This window comes from Hemiscyllium ocellatum, chromosome 6 (genome assembly GCF_020745735.1).
Source record: "Hemiscyllium ocellatum isolate sHemOce1 chromosome 6, sHemOce1.pat.X.cur, whole genome shotgun sequence".
NCBI classification, from domain to species: Eukaryota; Metazoa; Chordata; class Chondrichthyes; order Orectolobiformes; family Hemiscylliidae; genus Hemiscyllium; species Hemiscyllium ocellatum.
This window is the reverse complement of record NC_083406.1, coordinates 111,400,154-111,412,237: the sequence shown is the minus strand read 5'-3', so window position 1 is coordinate 111,412,237 and position 12,084 is coordinate 111,400,154. Positions and strand designations below refer to the sequence as shown.

Here is a 12,084-nt window from a genome sequence, read left to right as displayed (position 1 = left end):
GTTGCTGGAAAAGCGCAGCAGGTCAGGCAGCATCCAAGGAACAGGAGAATCGACATTTCGGGCATGAGCCCTTCTTCAGCTTTCCTGAAGAAGGAAAGATGCTGTTTGACCTGCTGCGCTTTTCCAGCAACATATTTTCAGCATTTATTGTAAAAGGACAGGATTATAGAAGAAATTTTATTATCATTATATAAGGTAAGATCGTAAGGTCCCGATGCTCAGCTAAACCATGTTAACCGGCACTCAATTATCTGGAATTTGATTAACTGAATGAAATACTGCCTGTACCCTTCAGATAATCGAGGCTCCTCTGTAAAATACTAAAGGGGATCTTTAGTAAGCTGGATGTTGCACAGATGCTCCCCCTTGTGGAATAATCTCAAACAAAAGGTCAGCGATTTAGAGGGAAGGTAAGTTCAAAATTGAGATGAGGAGAAACTACTTCTCTGAGGGATGTGAATCAGTGGAACTCACTGCCCCAGAGCACAGTGGAGGCAGAATCAATCAACATGTTCAGAAAAAAATAGTTATGTTTCCGACGAAAAGTGGGATAAAGAGTTATGGGGAGCAGGCTAGAAAGTGGAGTTGAGAACCAAAGATTGATTTGGAGATGCCAGTGGTGGTCTGTGGTGTACAAAGTTAAAAATCGCACAACACCAGGTTATAGTCCAACAGGTTTATTTGGAAGCACTAGCCTTTCAGAATGCTGCTCCTTCATCAGGTGGTTCAGACCAGCCATGATTATGTTAAATGGGCTCAAAGGGCTGAATTGCCAACTCCCACTCCTAACTCCTATGTTCTACACGCACTTGCTGATAACACAGTCACTGTCAAATCTATAGATTGTAGGGTACTCAACTTTGACATTATTGTCTCCTGACAGAAGAGAACTGCATGCATAAGTTACAAAATAAGAATTTTAGCAGAAGCGACAATTCGAATTGAATTAAAATTATAATTAGAATTGAAAAATTCCTGCAAAGGAATACACCAATTTAGCTTTCACATTTCATCAATATTTGTTTTGAAAGTTGGCATGGAGACTAGAATATCTGTGGCACACAAAGTTTGCTGTTACATCCTTCAGTAAACTCCTAAATCTGCATGAAAGATCATTGAAATAATTCCGCCAATTTGTTAATCAATATCACGATGACAATATGGCTCAGAAGTGGTCAATGAACAAATTGCACAATCCTGCAGTTTTCATGTTAGTGTCTAGACAAACAAGATCTAAGTTTGAATTTCCTAACACTATGGAGTTGCTAAAACACAATCATCAAATCATTGAACTCTAGGACGGTAGCATTAGGCCGAACTAACTCAGTCAGTTAATTCTAACTTCTGTTTGCTCCTTGTCAATATATGACAGTGCAGAGTACAAGACAGTGTAAGAATCCAGTAACTGTCTTTGCGCAAAATGTCGGACAAATACCCAGATCTGCAGGGAGGGTTTAATCACAATTATCTCAGCTATCTGCTGCTGAAACACTGCAACAAATTTTCCTCCTGACTATTCCCAACATTACTTGCATATTGTTTGCAATTCAAAGAAATATCATCAGACAAAAATTGGCATTAGCAAGTGTAAGGGCAAACGCTTGGTCATTAAGGCAGGGTGGAAGTATCATCGTAAAAGGAGAAAGATGGTAATATGTCAAAGCCTTCCTCCTCTTCTAAAGGTACTGATTTCCTCACATCAGTTTCACAGGTACTAGGATTTCTTCGGTAATTCACACAAGTGGTGGCTCATGTGTAAATCTATTTGTGATTGCCAATAAACCCCACCTGATCTTGTTTCCCAGCTGTCCTCTGATCAGAGACATTTTCCATGGAGATCGATATGGGATTTCTGAGGTATAAGGCAGAATCCTTTTGATTTAGCACCAATCCTCATTTGCAGAAGTAAGTTCCTCTATACTTTTCTGTAAACTCAAGGTGGCACGTGAATGACATAAACTTATACTTGACCAACATTATTCCTTATTTGCTTCTGACATATAATTGCAGATGTGTGAATATTTTATTTATTCATTCATTGGATGTGATGGGTTATTTGTTGAGGCACCAATTATTTCCAGTAATTATGGGAGAGAACCTTAGCCAGTCTTCCATATCCAACATTTCTAACACACTATTCTAGTTGTCCTTGAGTCCCCGAGCCTGTTCCACCTTTTAATGTGATCACAGCTGATCTGTGAACTTTCTCCACTTAGCCACCTTCATTCATTTATCATAAAAAAGTTTGATTGATAAAAATCTCAATACACAATCTCAGTTTAACATTAACACTTAGAATTATAAAGATGTACAGCATGGAAACAGACCCTTCTGTCCAATTCGTCCATGCCAACCAGATATCCTAATAAATCTAGTCCCATTTGTCAGCATTTGGCCCATATCCCTCTATGCCCCATACCCCTCTATGCCCTTCCCATTCGTATACCCATCCAGATGCCTTTTAACAGTTGTAATTGCACCAGCCTCCACCACTTATACCTGAAACCAAACAGCAAAGGCAGCATCTGTGCAAGTTACTGTTGGGTCAAACAGCAGTGCAGGGTTTTATCCCCATTTGAATCACTTTCTACGTGCTCTTTACTTTTATCTTTCTCCTTTTTTTAAAAAGTGCCTCTGCGTGAAAAAAAATGTCCTTTAGGTCTCTTTAAATCTTTCCCCTCTCATCCTAAACCTATGCCCTACAGTTCTGAACTCCTATACCCCAGGGAAGAGACTTTGTCTATTTATCCTATCCATGTCCCTCATGACTTTATAAACCTCCTTAAGGTCACTCCTCAGTCATCGACACTCCAGGGGAAACAACCCCAGCCTATTCAACCTCTCCCTATAGCTCAAATCTTGCAACCCTGGCAACATCATTGTAAATCATTTCTGAACCCTTTCACATTTCGCAACATCTTCCTGATAGGAAGGGGACCAGAATTGCCCACAATATTCCAAAAGGGTCACTGGACCCAAAACATTAACTCTGCTTTCCCTTGACAGATGCTGTGATTTTTGTTTCTGAATTCCAGCACCCATTTGTTAATTTTTTTTTGGGGGGGGGGGTGGGGATTATTTTGAATTTCATATTCAGGTTCAAATACAATCAATTCTGAATTCAGAGCAAACTTTCTGAAGCCCATCGAAACTGGACTCCCTTCAAGCCCCATGCCTTTCCCCATTGCTCTAAACAGGACCCCCTACCAGCCCTTCATCTTTCCCCATTGCTCCAAACAGGACCCCCTCCCAGCCCCTTATCTTTCCCCATTGCTCCAAACAGGACCCCCTCCCAGCCCCATTGCTCCAAACAGGACCCCCTCCCAGCCCCATTGCTCCAAACAAGACCCCCTCCCAGCCCCTCATCTTTCCCCATTGCTCCAAACAAGACCCCCTCCCAGCCCCTCATCTTTCCCCATTGCTCCAAACAGGACCCCCTCCCAGCCCCTCATCTTTCCCCATTGCTCCAAACAGGACCCCCTCCCAGCCCCTCATCTTTCCCCATTGCTCCAAACAGGACCCCCTCCCAGCCCCTCATCTTTCCCCATTGCTCCAAACAGGACCCCCTCCCAGCCCCTCATCTTTCCCCATTGCTCCAAACAGGACCCCCTCCCAGCCCCTCATCTTTCCCCATTGCTCCAAACAGGACCCCCTCCCAGCCCCTCATCTTTCCCCATTGCTCTCAGCAGGACCACCTGCCAGCCCTGGTTCTTCCCCAGGCGCCTGCGTAACGTAAACACAAACCACGCAGGCGCCCTTGTGGTACCGTGGCGGGACACGCATGCGCAATGTGGGCTCGATGTTGCGCATGCGTCTAGTGTTCTGAGTTGAATCGTTTCACTTCCAGTCATAACAGGTAAGGGAGAGGGGAGAGAAAGGTAAAGGAAAAGTAAAGGTAAAGTAAAGTAAAGTAAAGTAGGAGTGGAAAAGGGAAAGGAAAGTGGAGTGGGATAGAGAGAGAGAGGTGAGAAGTGAGTGATGAAAGGGGTAGTGGGAGGTGAGGGGGTGGGGGAGAAGTGGACAAAATGAGAGATGGAGAAGGCAGGGGTTGGGGTCAGAGAGGAAGGGATAGTGAGTAGGATGGTGAGATTGGGAGGACAATGAGGTACGAGGGGCTGAGGGTGAGATTGGAAATGTGGGAGAGAGGGAGAGCTGGAAAAGATGAAAATAGGGTCCATCTGTGTGGATTGGTGCATGTGTGAGAGAGAGAGACTTGTGATGGGGAGGGGGCTGCACATAATTGTGTGACTGTGAGAGAGAGTCACTGGGGACTAACTGTGTGCAAGAGAGTGCAATTCTGGATTAGAGTTGTGCTGGAAAGGCAGATCAGTTCAGGCAGCATCCGAGGAGCAGTAGAATCGATGTTTCGGGCAAAAACCCTTCGTCAGGAATAGCTTTTACCCGAAACGTCGATTTTACAGCTCCTTGGATGCTACCTGAACTACTGTGCTTTTCCAACAGCACTAATTCAGAATCTGGTTTCCAGCATCTGCAGTCATTGTTTTTACCCAAGAGAGTGAGTGTCAGTGGACTGTGCGTGAGACAGACAGACAGACAGTGTGTCTGGGTGATCGTGTGGGACAGTTGTGTCTGTCTGTCTCTGCAGAATGATGCTTGCCTACAAACATTCATCCCCATCACTGCGATAGTCCAGTAGCTACAAAATGCAATGCTAAAATTCACCAAGTTCCTTAGAAATCACCTTCTTCTGAACCCATGACCACCACTTGGGCAGCAGTACAGAGAACTTGAAAGTCACTCATCATCCTGACTTAAAAATATGTCACTGTTTCTTCATTATTGCTGGGTCTAATTCTGAAACTTCCTAACAGCATTGTGGGTATACCAACCACAAACAGAGTCAAGAAGATAGCTCACCATTACCTTCTCAATGTTCACTTAAGATTGGTAATTGACAATAAGTGCTAGCTCAGCCAGTGGTACCCATTGAATTTTTTTTTTAAAACCTGAGTCATTATTTGAAAATCAGATAATCGCTTTAGAAGCGGTTCAGCAAAGATTCACTTGACTCATTCCTGAGATTAATAAAGGTTAAATGTTTTAGGTGATCTTATTGAAGCATGTAAGGTCTCATCTCCAAACTCAGAGACTCCTCACTTTGCAATTGGAGGAGGAGACAACACCTCCTCCACACCAGTGGTCCGCAAGGTTGCTCAGCCACTTACTATACTCTGTATACACTCAGATAGTGCAGCCGAATTCAGCACTAACTCCCTTTACAAAGTTGCTGATGACGCCAGCATCGTGGATTGGATCTCAAACTGATAAGGTGGAATAGAGGAAAGAGATAGACAGCTTAGTGGCATGGTGTAAAGACAACAATTTCTTCCTTAATGTCAGTAAAATGATGGAGCTGGTCATTGACATCAGGGAGCAGTGTGGAGGACACACCCCTGTTTGTATCAGTGGAAGTGGTCATAGAGATGTCCAGCACAGAAACAGACCCTTCAGCCCCATTCACCCATGCTGACCAGAAATCCTAACATAATCTAGTCCCATTTGCCAGTACTTGGCCCATATCCCTTTAAACCTTTCCTATTTATATATCCACCCAAATGTGTTTTAAATGTTGCAATTATACTAGCCTCTGCCACTTCCTCTGGCAGCTCATTCTCTACATGCACCACCCTCTTTATGAAACAGTTGTCCCTTAGGTCCCTTTTAAATTTTTAGCCTCTCACCCTAAACCTATGTCCTCTCATTCTGGATTCTCCCACCCCAGGGAAAAGACCATATCTATTCTCCCTATCTATGCCCCTCATGATTTTATAAACTTCTATAAGGTCATCCGTCAGCCTCTGATGCTCCAGGGAAAACAGCCCCTAGCCTGTTCATCATCTCCTTATAGTTCAAATCTTTCAACTCTGGTAACATTCTTGTAAATCTTTTCTGAACTCTTTCAATTTTCACAACCTCCTTACAATAGGAGAGAGACCAGAATTGCACACAATATTCCAAAAGTGGCTGAACCAATGTCCTATACAGTCGCAATCTGACCTCCAAACTCCTCTACTCAATGATTTGACCAATGAAGGAAAGCATACCAAACACCTCCTTCACTATCCAATCCAGTTGTGATTCTATTTTAAATTAGTTATGAATTTGTACGCCAGGTCTCAGTGTTCAGCAACACTCCCCAGGACTTTCCGAGAGCTTCAAGTTCCTTGGGGTAAATATCATCAACAATCTCTACTAGTCCATCCAAGTTGATGTTGCAGTCAAGAAAGCACACCAATGCCTCTACCTCTTCAGAAGGCTAAGAAAATTTCCATAATGACTCTTACAAAATTTTATAGCTGCACTGTGGAAAGCATCCTATCTGGATGCAATTAGCTTAAAATGACATCTGTTTAACCAAGACCATAAGAAATTACAGAGTTGTGAACGCAGCCCAGTCATCACGAAAGCCAGCCATTCTTCCATTGACTCTGACTACATTTCCCACATACCTTGGGAAAGCAGCCAACATTAACAAAGCCCCCTTTGATTATTTGCAGGAGGAGGTCATTCAATCCTTCAAGCCTGCTCCGCCATTTATCACGATTCTAGCTGATCATCCAGCTCAATAGCCTAATCCTGCTTTCTCCCCATAACCTTTAATCCCATTCGCCTCAAGTGCTATATCTCGCCGCCTCTTGAACACATTGATTCAATGTCTTGGTCTCACTACTTCCTGTGGTAATGAATTCCACAGGCTCACCAGTCTGGGTGAAAAAAATGACTCTTCTTCATCCTCCATGGTCTACCCTGAATCCTCAGGTCATGCCCCGCTGGTTCTGGACACACTCACCGTTGGATACATCCTCCTTGCATCTACACCGTCTAGTCCTAATAGATTAGAGGTTTTGAAAAGATTTGTAGCTCGGCTTGTGGGTGGAGTGGTAGATTTGTTCACCAAACTGATGAGTTTTTCTGCAGACATTTCATCACCTTGCTAGATGACATCATCACTATGTCTCCAGTGAAGCGTTGCTGGTCTGTCCCACCTGCTATTTACGTGTCTCTGTGTTTTAGTTCTGTATCTGCATGGTTTCTATATGGGATCTATTTCAAAGTGTTTATTTATTAAGTAGTGGATAGAGTGCCAGGTTTCAAGGAATTCTCTCGCATGCCTCTGTTTTGCCTGTGCTAAGATGGTTATGTTATGCCAGTTGAATTTGCATCCTTCATTGTCACTGTGGGTGGAAATGAGAGTGTGCTGGTCGTGTCTGGCAGTGGCGAGATGCTGTTCATGCACTCGTATGGTCAGTTTTCTTCCTATTTCCTGTTTAACATTTTTCACAGTCCTTGCAGGGTAGCTTGTGGATTACTAGGAGAAAGAAGGGACTGCAGATGCTGGAGATCAGAGTCAAGAGTGTGGTGCTGGAAAAGAACAGCAGGTCAGGCAGCATCCGAGGAGCAGGAGAATTGATGTTTCGGGCATAAGCCTGATGAAGGGCTTATGCCCGAACCGTAGATTTGCATAATTCTCGAATACTGTCTGACCTGCTGTGCTTTTCCAACACCATACTCTCATCTGGTAGATTATGTTCGTCCTGTTGGCTGTGGGTGTCAGATCTTAACTTTTGTGAGGACCTGATGAAAGTTGTTTACTGGTTTGTGGGCTGCTACAATTCGTAGGGGTCTGAGTAGTTGGGTAGTCATTTCTGATATATCCTTGACATACAGTATGGTCGCTATCATGTCTGATCATGTAATGTTTTCTTTTTTAGGTTTGTTGCATGAGTACTAGAAGGTGGTGCTCTTGGGGTACCCATTCCATTTTAATCTCTTGAATAGGTGGTCCTGTTCTGCTCTTTGGAGTTCTGGTTTGCCTATTTAAATAGTATCCTAATGTAGTGTTGTTTGTGAGTATTGGGGTGATTGCTATTATATTCAGTAGCTGGTCTGCATATAGGTTCATCCTATGCACACTGGTCTGGAGTTCACCGGTAGGTGTGCGTTCCACTTATACAACCAGGTGGGTTTTTACCCCGTTTTAACCAGGTAGGGGAGTCTGCTGTTCTCCTAATTAGTGAACTTTACTTGGTGAGGATGTTATCGATGCGGTAATGAGCTTCTTCCAGTTGTGTACGTTTAATAACAGTAAAGATATCAGCTGCGTACCAGTTAGCGAGTTTCGGTTGGATGGTAGGGATAGCTGTCCGTTCCGAGCATTGCATTACTGATTCTGCTATCAGTCTTGATGTTGGGGACTCCATTGCTGTACCATTGATTTGTCTGTATGTTTGTCCATTAAATGTAAAGTGAGTTGTGAGACATAGTTCCAGTAATTTTAACATGCTGTTCTTGTTGATGCTGCTGGTGTCATCTGGTGTCCAAATATCTGCTTCATTGCCCAATAATGTGGCAATGGTATTATTGGCTTAGTCAGTGTTTATAGGTGTTAAATCCTGTTAGAATTTTATAAGTCTCTGGGATTCCCCGTCATTTGTCTAAGCGCCAGTGAAAACAATCCTAACCTAATCAATCTCTCCTTACAGGTCAGTCCCACCATCCCTGGAACCAACCTGGTAAACCTTTGTTATATTCCCTCGAGAGCAAAAGCACCCTTCCTCAGAAAAGGAGACCAAACCTGCACACAATATTCTAGGTGTGGCCTCACCAAGGCCCTGTAGAACTGCAACAACACATCCCTGCTCCTGTAGTCAACACCTATCACAATGAAGGCCAACATACCATTTGTCTTCTTTACCATAGCTTACCTCAAGCAACTGATACACAAGGATACCCAGGTCCTGCTACACACTCCCTTCTCCCAATTTACAACCATTCAGGTAGTAATCTGCCACTTGTTTTTGCTTCAAACCTGAATAGCCTCACATTTGTCCACATTATATTGCATCAGGCATTGATTTGCTCACTCACCCAGCCTGCCCAGATCATGCTGAAGGATCTCTGCATCCTCAACACAGTTCACTTGGTATCATTGCAAACTTTGAGATGTTACATTTTGTTCTCTCGTCTATATCATTAATATGTATTGTGAAAAGCTGAGATTCATGTGGCACCCCACTAGTTACTTACTGCCAATTTGAAAAGGGCCCGTTCATTCCTACTCTTTGTTTCCTCTCTGCCAATCAGTTTTCAATCCATCTCAATACACTTCTCCAGTCCCATGTGCTTTAATCTTGCACAATAATCTGTTATGCGGGACTTTGTCAAACACTTTCTGAAAGTCCAAATATATCACATTGACTGGCTCCTCCTTGTCAACTCCACCAGTTACATCTTCATAGAATTCCAACATATTTGTCAAGCATGATTTCCCCTTCATAAATCCATTCTGACTGTATCTGTATCTGATTCTGCTACTGCTTTTTAAATGCTCCGCTATGAAGTCCTTGATACTGCATTCAAGAATTTTCTCACTACTGATGTTAGGCTTACTATTCTATAGTTCCCTGTTTTCTCCCTACCTCCCTTTTTGAATATTGGAGTGAGATTAGCTGCCCTCTAATCTGCAGGAACTGTCCCAGAGTCTCTAGAATCCTGGAAGATGAACACTAATATATCCACTATTTCTGGAGCCACTTCCTTAAGTACTCCGGGATGTTGATTATCCAGTATGAGGGTTTTATCTGCCTTCAATCCCATCAATTTTCCCAGCACCATTTCTCTATTAATATCGATCTCCCTCCGAAAGCTAATGTGCTTCCAATTAAACCTGTAGGACTATAACCTGATGTTGTGTGATTTTTAACTTTGTACACCCCAGGCCAACACCGGCATCACCAAATCATGATTGCATTCTCCAACATTTCTGGTTTCTGATTTGATCCTCCTTTGTGAAGACAGAACCTTGCGGAATAAACTAAAACTAAGAGGCATGCTTGAAGCATAATGTGCTTCTCTTTTAAGACAGAAATGAGAGTGTTTTTATCTTGAAGGATCATTAGTTTGGAATTTTCTTCTGCACAGGAGGCTGAATTTATTCAAGGCTGAGTTATGTTTTTGCTTTATAAGGGAGGCAAGAGTTAGCTGGAGGTCAGGTGGCTAACTGGAAAGTAGAGATGAGACAGCAACCAGATCAGTCATGATTTTATTGAATAATGGAGCAGGTTTCTTAGATCAAATGACATTGCCTTGCTCCTAAGTCCCACATTTCTAATGTTCTCTTTTAATTTCTCGTAGGTAAAAGTGAGCAAATTGTAAAGTAAAAATACCTAACGATCACCATGGTACTGAATCCAGTTATTTCCAAACTTAATGGAAAATGTGTGGTCCTAGCTAGTGCTTCTCCACGCAGGAGGGAGATTCTGAACAATGTTGTAAGTACTGGCTTAAATTATACAACAAGTCACTTGTGGCTGTGCTTTATGGGTAAATAAATGAAATTTAAAGGCCTTATAATACAATATTGCTGAGAGAAATTAAAGACTTTCACCGTGCAGTAGCACCGTAGTCATTTGCAGATACATTAATTTGACGGTGCTTTTCCAATTTGTTGGATGATTCTTTGGCTAGATTGTTTTGTTGGTTGGACATTAAATATGCTTGTTTTCAAATGAGAAGTTTCTTTTTCTCTCAGGATTCGAGTGTTTGGAACTCTCTTCCCCAGAGAGTGGTGTAAGCAGGTTCATTGCATATATTTAAGGCAAAAGTAGATTGAATCCCTCCTTAGACAAGAATATGGATATTGGGGGTCGGCAGTAGTCAGGAATATGAAGTTGAGGCCGCAATCAGATCAGCCATGATGCCATTGAATGGTAAGACAGGTTAGTGGGACTGAGTGCTGTGCTGATTCCTGATGAAGGGCTCTGGCAAGAAACATCAATTTTCCTGCTCCTCGGTTGCTGCTGTGCTTTTCCAGCAACTCACAGTCAACTGCTGTGCTGTTCCCAGTTCCTGCTTATATGTACATTTATATGTTCATCTTCAAAGGTCCTAAGCCAATTTTGGGGAACCTGCGGCTTTAAGGCCGTGTGCAGCCTTTTAGGACATTGTGTGTGGCCTTTCAAATGAATCCAAATTTTGCAGAACAAAACTTTTATTTTTTATTAATATGTTTATTTCGTCCTTTATTATTTTTGTTTTAATTTTAAAATGAATGTATTTAAAATACCAGAGAGTAAAAGAAAATTCAACGAAATAATCCCCACTTATTGCCGCGAATCTACATTCTCCTACTTAACCAAAATCAAGACGCCCTTAAGGTGACGAATGATGGATACCCATCCAGAGGATCAGCTAAAACTGCAGACCTCCATGTTGCAACCAAATATTCAAATGCTTTCCTGCAAAAAGCAGTCATAACAAAGTCATTAAAAGGTTAGTTAACTTTAGAATTAACATTTATTTTCATTTTTTTAGTTAGTTAGTGCATAGTAGTTAGAATTTACAAAATAACGTGAATTTTGAAGACTATATAATTGAAGTTTCTTGGATGCGGCCTTATTAGATTACAACTAACATAATGCGCCTTCCAACATGAAAAGGTTTCCCGCCTCTGTCCTAAGCTCCAGAATTCCCTCTGTGTACAGCTCTGCCTCTCTTTCTTCTTTTTAAGAAACTTCTTAAAATTTAGCCCTTTGATCAAGTGTGCGGTTGCCAGTCCGAACATGTGGCTGGGTGTGATATTTTACATTACGATGCTTCTGTGAGGAACAATGCAAAATTTCATTAGGTTACAAGCACTCTATAAATCTAAGTTGTTGATTGTCTGCGTCATTGATTTGCTTGTTTGTCCATTTTTTGTAAAGCTATTTTTAATTGTGATGAAACAGCCTGTGTATATTTTAATAAAATGACTTTATTTTTTTCTTTGAAACCATTTAGCTTCTGGTTTATAAAAGACACTTATCCAAATGTACAATTAAATGCAATAAGGAACATTATCAACATTTAAGAACAAAAAACAATTATCATTTTTACACCACACTTTAGGAAGGGTATATTGGCCTTGGAGGGAGTACAATGTAGATTTACAAGAATGACATTTGGACTTCAGGGATAAAGTTATGAGGAAAGACTATGCATATTTGGCCTCTTTTCCCTAAACTTTAGAAGGTTCGTTGGTGGTCTGATCGAAGTCTTCAAGATATTAACAGAATAAAGCAGAGT

General features: G+C 41.9%; 1 protein-coding gene across 2 annotated transcripts in view; it reads left to right on the top strand.

Annotated features, from left to right (window-relative positions):
* The first annotated feature begins 3,794 nt into the window (after positions 1-3,794).
* Positions 3,795-12,084, top strand: part of asmtl (acetylserotonin O-methyltransferase-like) — a 49,570-nt gene continuing 41,280 nt past the window's right edge. The window contains exons 1-2 of one of the 2 annotated variants that reach the window (XM_060826858.1): positions 3,795-3,856; positions 10,156-10,292. In XM_060826858.1, coding sequence (XP_060682841.1) covers positions 10,200-10,292 — 93 coding nt within the window. In that variant the 5' untranslated portion in view covers positions 3,795-3,856; positions 10,156-10,199. Of the gene's footprint in view, positions 3,857-10,155; positions 10,293-11,233; positions 11,293-12,084 lie in introns of those variants that run through there. The other variant, XM_060826860.1, reaches the window with a different exon arrangement.